Genomic DNA, 14531 nt, shown 5'->3' with positions numbered 1-14531 from the left:
TGATCAGACCCCACTCCATGGTCCCTGGTACATACCTAGCCCTTGCTTCGAGGAGAGGGGCTCTGTACTAGAAGTGGCTTCTACTTCCCATGTGTCACTACACTACCTCTGCACAAGTCTATAGCAGAGGGCCTAGGAAACAGCTGTGGGTCCCGCCACCAACACTATGCCAACTCTGGGAGAAGCGTGGCCATGCTCTGGCAGCCGAGATCCCCTTTCTGGACCCTGGCACATGCAATTAGGCATTGTGATTTGTCGTGAGGTTTCAGGATGCTCTAACGATGGCAGTAGGGCCAGGCAGCTTGCGCCACTTCCATTGCACACTCTTCCTCCTCCAGTGCGGGGTGGCTATCACAAGCAATGTGTGACTGACTGCTCAGGGCTCCTCAGGCATTAAGATGCCCAGGTCAGCAGGGCCCCAAGACATGTCTGCCGAGTAGCCGCCTTTGCTGCCTTCCTTACCCTGCAGTGAGAGGGGACCTGCACAGCCCCCTCCCATCCTGCTTAGAGCCCACCCCATCTTGGGCCTGCCTCTCACCAGACAGATAACGTGGCTGCAGCAGTGAGCGCCATGACGTAGGAGCCCGTGCAGTGCAAAGTGGAGATTGGGGATGGCAGGAGGATGGGAGGGAGGAGGCGGCGACCACAGGCGGAGAACACGGACAGCATCCTCTTTTCACAGGCGACACATACCACATCACTGAAAAGGCAGAGAGGGGACAGGTGTCATGATCATCAGGAGCTGTGGCAGAGGCAGCAGCCCTGAAATGCAGAGCCTTCCCTCTGTCTGTGCTTGACCCGTGCCTGCTGTGGACTTCCTCTGAGCAGGTGCAGCAAAGTAAGAGGTGGGTGAGGCCTTGTCCAAGGACTGGGGCAGCAGGGCTGATGCAGCCTAGTCTCAATGAAACCTCTGATTAAGAAGAATGTGTTCTCTTTCTTTCAGGGGCTGCTTGAGCTTTACTGAGCTCATACTAATGCTAATCCAAGGGGAGCCCACAGCAAGGCCCAGGACACAGGCCCATTTGCCCATTGTGAGTGCCTGGGATCAGGAAGCTCAGTTTGCTTATCTTGGCAAAGAATGAAAAAGAGGTACAGAATTATGGTTTCTTTTAAGTGCAACACCATGCACTCACTCAGGGTCCATGGGAACCTGACCTAAGATCGAAGGTCAAGTACTCACAGACATTTTGAAAGCATTGTACGTGCAGCCTTATGATAACTGACTAAGGGCTTAGTTAAAGTTACTGTATCTAAGCCAATTATCTTTGTAAAATCCTTTTAAGAGTCAAAGACACGGTACTGACTAGAGACCCTACACCTCAACAGGCACCTGAGGAAAATGCTGGTCCTCTTTCCAGATCAAGCACATGTGAAACAGCGCTAGGGCGTCATGGCCTGGAAGTCCATGGGAAGACATTAGGAGACTAACCACTGAGTTAAGGTTCCCCTCAAAGTGCAGAATATGGAGAGGGCTGGGCTACGGACTCACAGGACAATCAGAAATCCATCGTGACTTCTTTAGATGAAAATCTGGGGACCAGAGGAAGAATCATCCCATGTTAGAGAGAGCCAGGCAGAGTTCAACCTGGAACCTGAGACTTTAGGAATATGGCCAGAGAAGGGAATCAGAACATCTGGGTAGAAATCCTGCCTTGGTTGACCCTCAAAGACAGTTTCCCCACCTATAACATGGTGATAATGATACTGACTGTATTAGGTTTTGTGGGGGATGAGAAGACATGCTTAGCCTAGGGCAAGGCATGGCACAGGCCATTGTGGAAGCTAGCATGTAGGGCAATGCCTCCTGCCTCAGACAGTAACAGGGCCACACAGCATAGCACATGGTGCTTGTCTGACATTAAAAGCTGGTTTGGGTAAAGACCCTCGCCCTTACCAGCTGCCGGCAGCAGTGAGGATCCGGCTGGTGAGTACTGTCTCCCACTCCTTCCCTTCCCGGTTACACTTCAAACGACTTAGCTTCACACCCCCCACGGCAGTCACTTCATTCTCCACTTCAATGTACATGGAGGGATCGGAGCTCACCTGGGTGGAGGAAAGCAAACACAATGTCTTTTCAGGTGATGGTGGGCCCACTGAGACTTGGGTCATGTGACAGGTGAGATGATCAGAGAGCCCAAAGTAGGAGAAAGACAGAGAGGCAGACAGAACTGGCTGGTAAGTAGGAGGGTGGCAGTGTGTGCAGTAACAGGGTGGGACAAGAAGGCTAGATATTTGGATGTGTGGCCCCTAGGGCAGGGCGAGGGCTGGGAGCTTGCTTGGTCTCATCTCTTATGCCCAAGGAGCTCATGGACTAGATACGCCTATATGGAAAACCCAGGCAGAATGGCTGAATAGTTTGTACTCATGTGGGCACAAAAGTGGGTGACTGGGAAAGACCCGTTTATAGACTCCTGGAAACCAAGAATAGCCCCATGCAGCACTCAGTGGTAAAGGCCCTGGATGGGGGTTGCGGGGGCGGTGGCTAGGGTTTGGAAGGGGGTTTGTGTGTCCTATTTCCATGCACAACAGCAACAGGAACAAACCACGTGGGTCCTTATCCTTAGGCCCAGAAGACCTGTAGTGGGAAGGGCTGACATCAGCTCTCAGGTGTCCCAGGAAGACCAGCATGCATGGGACAGTTGTGCCCAGTGGAAAGTGACCTCCATGTGGGGTCCTAGAAGGTGTTCTGAGGACATGCACCTGAGCTGAGGAATAACAGGCATGAACCTAAGGCATGTCCAAGGTCAGGTGCTAGATGGAATGAATGGAAGGCTTCTAGACATAAAGGATTCTTTGTTTCAGAGGTGTGTTTTGAATAAGCACACAGTCATAAGCTTCTACTTCAAGAACTCAAATAGCCCCGACGATGACAGGGACAGGGCCAGCAAGGGAGGATGACGGGGAGGTAGGCCATTACCATGCAGTCCAACCGTACCAAGCCCAAGGCTGCCCAGGGTGGAGTGTGGAGCTCAAGGAGGCTTCCAGAAGAATACCTGAGACAAGTTTTGAAGGAGCTGGCCATTCAGAAGATGGCAGCAGGACTATAAGAGCAAAGCATAGAGGAGAGAAATTCGAGGTGGGGGCAGCAAGGAAGCCCCTGGGGAAGAGGCTCGTTGATCTGGCTCTGATTAACTATAACTTCCCCCAGAAAGTGATGGAGAACCATTGAAAAGCAGGTTTTACAGAGGGGGATGGTGGACAGAGTGTGCAGGGGTAGGAAGCCTGCTCACCTGGAGGGTGAATGCTCTCTGGGGGCCTGGCATGGGTAGTTTCAGTGCAGGTGCTGGTACAGACAAACACACGGCGTCCTTCTCTGCATTCAGGGCAGCTGGGGACTGCAAGAGGAGAAATGTCTCTGAGCCCCGCCCCAGCACCGTAGGGCAAAGTCAGGTAAAGGTGAGTCACCCAATGGTGAAGCCAGGCAAGTTCCCCAGGCGTTTCCTCCTACTCTGTGAGGGTGAAAGTGCAGATGAATGCTATAAAGACCCCCACTTTCCAGATGAGTAGTTGACCCCAGGGAACTGGTCAAGGACTCTGAATGGGCTGAGGGCAGATGTGGGGGCCTACAAGTTTCTGCCGATTGTTCCCACACTGATGAGGCACACAGTGGCATGCACCACCTCTCCTATCCCACTCGGGCACGTGCAGATTCCAGCACTGAGCTCCCAAGGTGGGCTGGGGGAGACTGCATGGGCCCACTGGCCTCACCTGGACAGACAGAGACACAGGCATGAGCCGAGAGTCCTTCCGAGGCCGCCCTTTTTTCTTCTTTTCCACTGTTTCCACCTCAAGCTCCAGTTTTCGCTTGGACAGCGAGGATGGCTTGGCCACAGGGACCTTTTCGTCGCTGTCACTGCTGCTCTCCAGGAGGTCCCGCGGCCTCAGCTCCTTCACAAGGTTTTGCTCTTTCAACCTGCACAAACACAGACATCCATGGCCTACTCCATATGACTACTAAGTTTATAATAATTAATAAAATCCATACTCATCACCAAAAATTAATAAATAAAAATAGTAAAAAAGAACTTCTTGTTTCTGCCCCAACATGTGAAGAGCTTGGAAGTCATTACTTCATTCTTTTTTTTTTTTTTTTTTAAAGATTTATTTATTTATTTATTTGACAGAAAGAGATCACAAGCAGGCAGACAGGCAGGCAGAGAGACAGGAGGAAGCAGGTTCCCTGCTGAGCAGAGAGCCCGATGCAGGGCTCGATCCCAGGACCCTGGGATCATGACCTGAGCCGAAGGCAGAGGCTTTAATCCATTGAGCCACCCAGGTGCCACAATTACTCTCATTCTTAATGAGGAAAGCTGAAAAAGTGAAAATCAACAACTTTTCTTGGATTCATCAGAGAAGTAAGATCACAAGGCAAACTACCACCCTGGAAACTGGAGATGCCAGGTGAAGACAGAAAGTCGGAACGCACCTGGAGCTAAGCCCCTGGAGCCCTAACTGGAAGGAAGACTTAAAGTAACTGGTACACTGCTGGAGGCTGAGTGTGGGCTGGCTTGTAAATCAAAACTCTTGGGGGTCTGGTGGCAGGAGGGTCCCCACACTTATGTTGGTTTTACCTCCAGGAGCTCTAACAGGCTTTCACGGGTGAAGATCAGGGATGAAAAAAATCCCCTCTGTGCTTTGGGCTAGTGGAGGGGAAAAAGAACCATTGAAACATAGTCAGAGTTCCCTTCTCCTTAACAAAAGTCTGCCTTCAAGTGAAACTACTTTACTAGACCCCATGTAACTTAGTGGCAGGGAAATTAACCAACTATAGCCTAGCCCCCCCATCCACACCCCCACCCTACATAGACTACAGAATTCTTCTGAAGGTCCTAGCTCAGGGTCACCAGTCCAAAAACAACTGAAAAAGATTTTTCACATGATAACAGAATGCCTCTCCTCCCCGAAACCTTACCACCAGTTCAACATGGCTCTTGTATAACAGGAGTAGAATAACTAGTTTGAAGCTAGCATAGGGTGGTTCATGAGTTTGAAGGAAAGAAGCTGGTTTCATAACTAAAAGTGCAAGGAGAAGCTTCAAGTGCTAATGCAGAAGGGGCAGGAAGTTGTCGAGAAGATCTAGCTAAGATAATTAGTGAAGGCGGCTACACTAAACAGCAGATTTTCAATATACATGAAACAGCCTTGTTTTAAAAAGTAGAAGCTGGGGCGCCTGGGTGGCTCAGTGGTTTGGGCTGCTGCCTTTGGTTCGGGTCATGATCTCAGGGTCCTGGGATCGAGCCCCGCATCGGGCTCCCTGCTCCGCAGGAAGCCTGCTTCCCTCTCTGCCTACTTGTGATCTCTGTCAAATAAATAAATAAAATCTTAAAAAAATAAAAAATAAAAAGTAGAAGCTATCTAGGATTTTCACAGTTGGAGAGAAGTCATGCCTGGCTTCAAAGAACAGGCTAACTCTCTTGTTAGGGGCCAATGCAGCTAGTGACTTTCAGTGGAAGCCAATGCTCATTTACCACCCCCAAATCCTAGGGTCTTAAGAATTATGCTAAATCTACTCTGCCTTACCCTATATGAGTGGAACAACAAAGCCTAGATGAGAGCATATCTGCTTATAGCGTGGTTTACTAAATATTTTAAGTATTTCAAGCTCATTGTTGAGACCTACTGCTCTGAAAAAGATTCCTTTAAAAATATTACTGTTCAGGGGCACCTGGGTGGCTCAGTCAGTTAAGCAGCTGCCTTCAGCTCAGGTCCTGTTCCCAGGGGCCTGCGATTGAGCCCCACATCAGGCTCTCTGCTCAGCGGAGAGCCTGCTTCTCCCTCTGCCTCTGCCTGCTGCTCTGCCTACTTGTGATCTCTATCTCTGTGTCAAATAAGTAAAAACCTTAAAAAAAAAATTACTATTCATTGCCAATACCCCCAGTTACCCAAGAGCTCTCATACGGATATATGAAATTAATGTTGCTTTCATGCCTGATAACATAACATCTGTTATGCAGGCCATGGATCAAGAGTAGTTTTGACTTTCAATTCTTTTTATTAAAGAAATACTTTTTGTAAGGCTCTAGCTGCCAATGAGAGTGATTCCTGTGACGGATCTGTACAAAGTAAATGGAAAACTTTCTGAAAAGGATTCATCATCTAGATGTCAATAGGAACATTCAAGATTCACAGGGTCAAAATAGCAACATGAACAGGAGTTTTGAAGAAGTAGATTCCAATTCTCATGGATGACTTTCAGCAGTTCAAGACTTCAGTGGAGGAAGCAACTGCAGATGTGGTGGAAACAGCAAGAGACCTAGAATTAGAAGTGAAACCTAAAGATGTGCCTGAATTCCTGCAATCTCATGAGAAAACCTTAATGGATGAGAAGTTGCTTCTCATGGAGGAGCAGAGAAAGTTTCTTGAAATGAAATCTAATCCCAGAGAAGATGCTGTAAAGGTTGTTGAAAAGACAATAAAGGATTTAGAATACTACATAACTTAGCTGATAAAACAGTGGCGTGTTTTGAGAGGATTGACTTCAATTTTGAAAGAAGTGTTGTGTATAAATGTTGGCAAACGGCATTGCTACAGAGAAATTGTTCATAAAAGGAAGAGTCAACCGATGTAGCAAACTTCATTGTCTTAAAATTGCCACAGCCGCCACAGCCACCCCAACCTCCAGCAACCACCACCCAGAACAGTTAGAAACCATTAGCATTGAGGCAAGACCCTCCATTTGCAAAAATTATGACTTGCTGAAAGCTCAGATGATGGTTAGCATTTTGTAACAATGAAGTATTTTTTCCATTAGGGTATATATATTGTTTTTCTTAGATACAATGCTGTTATTGGACACTTAACAGGCTACAGTAGTTGTCAACAACTTTTACATGTACTGGGAAACGAAAAAATTCATTTGACTTGCTTTATTGCAATATTAAATTTATTGTGGTGGTCTGGAACCAAACTTGCAACTCTCCAGCATATGCCTACATGCCATGCTAACTCTAACTAAAAGAAAATTGGAGTAGTTATATTACTTTCAGACAAAGTGGACACCATAGTAAGGAAAAGTATTAAGAATAAAGAGGAACATTACATAATGATAAAAGGATCAATTTTCCAAGAAGACATAGCACTCCTTAATGTACATGCCTAACAAAAAAGCATAAAACACATGTGGCAAAACCTGATAGAACCACAAGGAGAACTACACAACTCCACAACTCCACAACCATAAGTGGAGATTTCAATTTACCTCTATTAGTAACCGACATATCCAGCTGACAGAAAATCAGTTAACAAATTACTCAAACGAACAGTACTATCATTCATTTGAATTTGGTTGATATTTATAAGATACTTAATATAACAATAGCAGAATACACATTCTTCTCAAGATCACACAGAATATTCACTAAGACCACATTCTGGGCCATAAAACATACTCTAACAAATTTAAAAGGATAAAAAGCATACAAAGTATGCTTTAAGCCCACAACATTGAATCCTGAATGTTCGATAGACAACAACAACAAAAATATACCTGAAAAACTCCCAAACAGAGACTGAAGCACACACTTCTAAACAACATATGGTCAAAGAAAAAGTCACAAGAGACTTACAAAAATATTTAATTAAATTAAAACAAAAATGTAATTTATAAAAATTTATGGGATGCAGTAGAAACAGTGCTTAGAAGGAAATTTATAGCAGAGAATATATTTTATTTTACTCCTATGATTTTTAAAAAGATTTATTTATTGGGGCACCTGGGTGGCTCAGTTGGTTAAGTGCCTGTCTTCGGCTCAGGTCATGATCCTGGAGTCCCATGACTGAGTCCTGCATTGGGCTCCTGAGCAGATAGTCTGCTTCTCCCTCTGATCTTCTCCCCTCTCGTGCCTCTCCCCATTCAAATAAGTAAATAAAATCTAAAAAGAGATTAATTTGTTTATTTTTTTGGGAGAGGGGCAGAGGGTGAGAGTCTTAAGCAGACTCTGCACTGAAAGTGGAGTCCAAACACAGGGCTTGATCTCAGGATCCTGAGATTCATTACCTGAGTCAAAACCAAGAGTCAGACACTTAACAGACTGCCACCCAGACACCCCTTTGTTTTTGTTTTTGTTTTTTTAAAAGATTTTACTTTTTTGAGAGAGAGAGAGCACAAGTAGGCAGAGCAGCAGGCAGAGAAAGAGGGAGAAACAGGCTCCCTGCTGGGGGAGGGCTCTAATGCAGGGCTCGATCCCAAGGCCCTAGGTCATGACCCAAGCCAAAGGCAGGCTCCCAACCAACTGAGCCACCCATGCGCCCCCTCCCTTTGCTTTTTCTTACATATTTATTTATTTGAGAGAGAGAACAAGAGTGAGGGTGGGGGGAAAGGTAGAGGAATCTTCAAGCAGACTCCCTGATGAGCATGGACCCTGATGTGGGGCTCAATCTCCTGTCCCAGGATCATGATGTGAGCCACAATCAAGAGTCTGCAGCTTACCCAACTGAGCCACCCAGGTGCCCCAAGAGTGCATATTTTAGAAAAGAAGAAAGACCTGAAATAAAAAACTTAAACTTTACCTTCAGGAACTAGAAAAAGATGAGAAAGCAGATGCAAATAAATAATAAATAGCAATACAATAATATAATAATAAGGCAGTAATAAGTAAAATAATACAAAGCAAGGAGAAGACAATAAATCATAAAAATTAGAGCAGATATCCATGAAATTTAAAACAGGAAAACGACAGAGAAAAATCAATGAAATAAAAAGCTCGTTCTTTGAAAAGAGCAATAAAATTAATGAACTTGTAGCCAGGCTAATTAAGAAAAGAGAGGACACTCAGGCGCCTGGGTGGCTCAGTGGGTTAAGCTGCTGCCTTCGGCTCAGGTCATGATCTCAGGGTCCTGGGATCGAGTCCCGCATCGGGCTCTCTGCTCGGCAGTGAGCCTGCTTCCTCCTCTCTCTCTCTCTCTCTCTCTCTGCCTGCCTCTCTGCCTACTTGTGATCTCTGTGTCAAATAAAAAAAAAAAAGAAAGAAAGAAAGAAAAAGAAAAGAGAGGACACAAATCACTAATGTCAGAAATGCAAAAGGGGCCTTTACTACTGCTCCCATAGACAATAATAAAAGGAACACTGAGGAATATTATGAATAATTCTAAACCCAAAGATTGGGTAACTTTGAGGAAATGGGCCAGTTCCTGAAAAAAACAAAAAACAATCAACTTAAACTCACACAAGGAAAAATAACTAATCTGAATAGTTGTATTAAAGAAAATGAATCAATTAATAACCTTCTAAGAAAAAAAGTACCAGGCCCAGAGAGTTTTACCTGTCAGTTCTACCAAATATTTAAGGAAGAAATTATAACAATTCTCTACAATATGTTCTACAAAAGAGAAGCAGAGGAAAATAAATTCTAACACCCATGATGCAAGCATTACCCAAATAAAAACCAGATACTGATATTACAAGGAAGAACAACTATAGGCCAGTATCTCTCATGAAGATAGATGTAAAAATCTTCAACAAAATACTGGCAAACTAGATCCAACAATGTATAAGAATTATATACAACAATCAAATGGTATTTACACCAGATACACATACTACTCAACATTCAAAATGATTAATGTAATCCATCACATCTAATAAAGCTAAAGAAGAAAAATATTATTGTCTTATAAACAGATGCAGAAAGGGCATTTGACAAAACCCAACATCCATTCATGATAAAAAACAACAACAAACCCACCCCTCTTAGCAGTAAAAAAACTCTTAGCAAACCAAGATTAGAGAATTCCCTCGATTTGATAAAGGATATTCATAAAAACACCTATAGCTAACATCATTTTTAATTGTGAGACACTAAATGAGAAGGCAAGGATGTCCCCTCTCACTGCTTCTATTTAATATATTATGGTACTAGAAATCCTAGCTGATGCAGTAAGATAAGAGAAAGAAATCAAAGGCATTAAGATTAGGAAGGAGAAATAAAATTATCTTTATTTGCAGATGACATAATTCTCTTTGTAGAAAATCTCAAAGAATCAAAGACAACAAAAAATGGAACTAATAAGCAATTATGGCAAGGCTATAGGATATAAAGTTAAGATACAAAAGTCAACTGCTTTTCTACATATCAGTAAGGAACAAGTGGTACTTGAAATTCTAAACACAATACTTTTTACATTAGCATAAAAAATGAGATAATTAGATATAAATCTAACAAAATATGTCTAAATTCCATATGAAGAAAACTACAAGACTCTGATGAAAGAAATCAAAGATCTACATAAATGGAGATATACTACATTTATGGATAAGACGACTCAATATGTATTTTTTAAAAAGTTTTTTTTTTCTTCAAGATTTTATTTATTTATTTATTTGAGAGAGTGAGTGTGCACACAAGGAGGAGGAGAAGCAGAGGCAGAGGAAGAAGCAGGCTCTGTGCTAAACAGGGAGCCTGAAGTGAGGCTCAATCCCGGGACCCTGAGAATCACGACCTGAATTGAAGGTAGACTCTTAACCAACTGAGCCCCAGATGCCCCAGAAGACTCAATATTGTTAAGATGTCAATTTTTCATAACTTGATCTAGAGATTAAATGGAATCCCAATAAAAGTCCCAGGAAATTATACTGTATATACTGACAAACTGATTCTAAAGTTTATATGGAAAGATAAAAGACCTAGAAATAGATCCATGCAAATATACTCAAGTGATCTGATTAAGGCAAAGGCACAGAAAGGACACTCTTTTCAACAAATGATGCTGAAACAACCGGACAACCTCATGCAAAAATGAGATCTAGACTCATTCCTTACATCTCCCACAAAAATTAACTCAAAATGGATCATAGATCTAAGTGTAAAATGTAAAACTATAAAAGGAGAACTTAGAAGAAACATGATAGGAAGTCAGGTGTTCAGGGAAGAAGGGAAGGATTAATAGCAAAGTACAAGGGATATTTAGGGAGGTGAAGTTACTGTGCATGATGCTATAATGCTGGATACAAGACATACATTCGTCAGAACAGATACAACTGTACAACACAAAGAGAAAACTCTAAATGATGGACAGTACTTTATAAATATTTTTAAAAAACATTTTCAAGTGTAGGACTAAATACCTACTGGAGTATGATAATGGAATGTGATTATGTAGGAGAACATCCTTGCTTAGGAAATGACTCACAGCAGGAAGGACAGAAGTGTTTTGTTTCTGTCATGTGTGCTGTAGAGTAAAAGAAAAATAAAAACGGGCAAAAGTGATAAAAACTGCTGAATCCAGGTGAAGGATACAAAGAAAGATGTTTGATGTTGCTGAAAGTATGGAAGTTTTCAAAACAGAAGCCTATAAAAAACTCCACTTAGAAGTCCTAGGTACTGCTGACATAGAAACATGGTATCTCATGCATTTTATTGCACTTCTCCACTGGAATCTGTGTATGTATACATGTATGTGTGTGTATGTTATGTGTCTAATGTGTTTATTTTTGGTAATAGCTTTACTGAGATGTAACCCACACACAATTCATGAATTTAAAGTATACAATCCAATAGTTCATGCTGTCTTCACAAAGTTGTGCAACAATCACAATAGCAATTTCAGAATATTTTTATCATCTGAAAAAGAAATCCTATACCTCTAGGTTATAACCCCTTCCCTCCCCCAACAAATTCTCCTATTCACCACAGCTTGGGAAGCCACTAATCTACTTTCTATTCCCATAGATGTCCCCATTCTGGACATTTTCTATAAATGGAATCACAGAATAGGAAATATCCAGAATTGGCTTCTTTTACTTAGCATGTTTTCAAGGTTCATTTGTGCTGTAGACTGTATTGTACTTTACTTCTTTTTTTATGATTGAATAATATTTCATTGTATGCACAACCACACCTTGCTTATCCATACTTCAGGTAACAGACATTTGGTTGGTTTCAAGCTTTTGGCTATTGAAAGAATGCTGATATGAACATTCATGTATAAGTTATTTGTGTAGGCATGTTTTCATTTTTCTTGGGTGTTTTTACCTAGGACTAAAATTCCTGTGTCAAATGTTAGGTCTACATCTAACTTTTAAAGGAACTGCCAAACTATTTTCCAAAGTGCCTGTACCATTTTATATAACCACCAGCAGCATATGAAAGTCTCAATTTCCTCACATTGATGCCAACACTTATTATTTATCTTTTGATTTCCTAGCAGTACAAAGTAGAATCTTGTGGTTTTACTTGTATTTCCCCAATAGCTAATAAGGTTGAATATCTTTTCATCTGCTTATTATTTGTATATCATATATATTAAGATTTTATTTATTTGACAAAGAGACAGAGACAGCAAGAGGGGGGAAAAAAAGCAGGGGGAGGGAAAGAAGGAGGAGGACAGGCTTCCGGCTGAGCAGGAAGCCAGTGCAGAGCTCGATCCCAGGACCCTGGGATTGTGACCTGAACTGAAGGCAGATGCTTAATGACTGAGCTACCCAGGTGCCCCTATATCATATTTTTAAAGAAGATTTTTATTTATTTATTTTAGAGAAAGAGAGATTGTGAGCGGCAAGACGGACAGAAGGAAAACGAGAATCCCAAGCAGACTCCCCACTGGGCGTGGAACCTGATGTGGGGTTTAATCCCAGAAACCTGAGATCATGACATGAACTGAAATCAAGAGTCAATGCTCAACTGACTGAGCCACCCAGGCACCCCTCATATACTGTATCTTAAAAATGCTGGGGCGCCTGTGTGGCTCAGTGGGTTAAAGCCTCTCTGCCTTTGGCTCGGGTCATGATCCCAGGGTCCTGGGATCAAGCCCCACACCCGCCTCTCTGCTCAGCGGGGAGCCTGCTCCCCCCACACCATTGCCTCTCAGCCTACTTGTGATCTCTGTCTGTCAAATAAATAAATAACCTAAAAAAACGATGCCTATTCAAATCCTTGGACTGCTTAAAAATTGCGTCATTAGTCTACTACTGAGTTGTAAGAATACTTGTATTCTAGACACAAGTCTTTTATTATAGGATTAGTAAATATTTTCTCCAGTTCTACAGTTTTCTCCCCCACTATCATGATGGTCTCCTTTTTTTTTTTTTTTTTTTAAAGATTTTATTTATTTATTTGACAGAGAGAGATCACAAGTAGGCAGAGAGAGAGAGAGGAGGAAGCAGGGAAGCAGGCTCCCCGCGGAGCGGAGAGCCACATGCGGGGCTCGATTCCAGGACCATGGGATCATGATCTGACCCAAAGGCAGAGGCTTTAACCCACTGAGCCACCCAGGTGCCCTGTGATGGTCCCCTTTAAAGCACAAAAGTTTTAGGGGCGTCTGGGTGGATTGAGCCTCTGCCTTTCGCTTGGGTCATGATCTTGGGGTCTTGGGACTGAGCCCCGTGTCGGGCTCTCTGCTCAGTGGGGAGCCTGCTTCCCTTTCTCTCTGCCTGCTGCTCTGCCTACTTGTGATCTGTCAAATAAATAAATAAAATCTTAAAAAAAAAAAGGCACAAAAGTTTTAAATTTTAATGAAACCCCCTTTATCTATTTTTTCTTTGATTACTTGTGATTTTGTTGTCACAGATTATCGAAAAATGCATTAACAAATCCAAAGTAACAGAGTTTTCTAGTTTGGCTCTTAAAATTAAGTTCTTTGATTAATTTTGAGATAATTTTGTATGTAAAGTGAAGTAAGGATCGACTTTATATTTTTGCATATGTGGATATCCTGCTGTCCCAGTTAACAACTGTTGTTAAGACTCTTCTTTCTTTAACCATTGAATGGTCTTGGCACCCTTGTTGAAAATAAACTGATCGCAGACTTCAGCTTATTTCCGGGATTTCAGTTCTACTCTTTTGATCTACATGTCTATCCTTGTGTTAGTACCACACTGTCTTATTATTGTTCTGTACTAAAGTTTGAACTCAGGAAGTGTGAGTTCTCCAACTTTGCTCTTTTTCTCCAAGACTATTTTGGCTGTTCGGGGGCCCCTGTGTTTCTACATGACCTTTGGGATCAGCTTGTCGATTTCTAAAAGGAAGACAGAATTTTGCAAAGGACTGCACTGAATCTGTAAATCAATTTGGGAGCTACTACCATCTTAACAATATTAAGATAACCAAAGGAATGTCTTTCCATTTATTCAGGTCTTTAGTTTCTTTCAACAATGTGTTGTACTTTCCAAAGTATAATTTTTATGCTATATTTCTATTGCTAAATTTATTCCTAAACAATCTTATTCTTTTATGTGCCATTATAAATAGAACTATTATCTTAAGTTCTTTTTTGGATTGTTCTTTACAAGCGTATAGAAATACAACTGATTTTTGTATACAGATCTTGTATCTTGCAATCTTGAAGTCATTTAGTCTAGAAACTCTAGTACAGTATTGAAAAGAAATGGCAAGAGCTGACATCCTTGTCTTGCTCCTGTTCATTTTCCTTAGGGGGAAAACATCCAGTCTTTCACCATTAAGTATGATCTTAGTTGTGTGGGTTTTTCAAAGATGTCCTTTGATCATGTTGAGGGAGTTTCATTCTCTTCCTAGTTTGTTATTTGTTTAGGTCATGAATGGGTGCTAGATTCAATCAATGGGGTGTCTGTTTTTATT

The 14531-nt window shown here is 42.3% G+C and overlaps 1 protein-coding gene across 5 annotated transcripts in view; it reads right to left on the bottom strand.

Moving 5' to 3' along the window:
• Nucleotides 1–14531, bottom strand: part of LOC131811859 (protein HIRA) — an 85357-nt gene that overhangs the window by 19480 nt on the left and 51346 nt on the right. For all 5 annotated transcript variants that reach the window (XM_059140819.1, XM_059140821.1, XM_059140822.1 and 2 more), the window contains 4 exons: nucleotides 3709–3913; nucleotides 3231–3335; nucleotides 1895–2043; nucleotides 539–700 (listed from right to left, as the gene is read on the bottom strand). In XM_059140819.1, the coding sequence (XP_058996802.1) occupies nucleotides 539–700; nucleotides 1895–2043; nucleotides 3231–3335; nucleotides 3709–3913 (621 nt within the window). The remainder of the gene's footprint in view (nucleotides 1–538; nucleotides 701–1894; nucleotides 2044–3230; nucleotides 3336–3708; nucleotides 3914–14531) is intronic.

The sequence above is a fragment of the Mustela lutreola genome, chromosome 11 (genome assembly GCF_030435805.1).
Source record: "Mustela lutreola isolate mMusLut2 chromosome 11, mMusLut2.pri, whole genome shotgun sequence".
Taxonomy (NCBI): Eukaryota; Metazoa; Chordata; class Mammalia; order Carnivora; family Mustelidae; genus Mustela; species Mustela lutreola.
The sequence above is the reverse complement of the archived record's forward strand: the minus strand, read 5'-3'. Positions and strand labels throughout refer to the sequence as shown.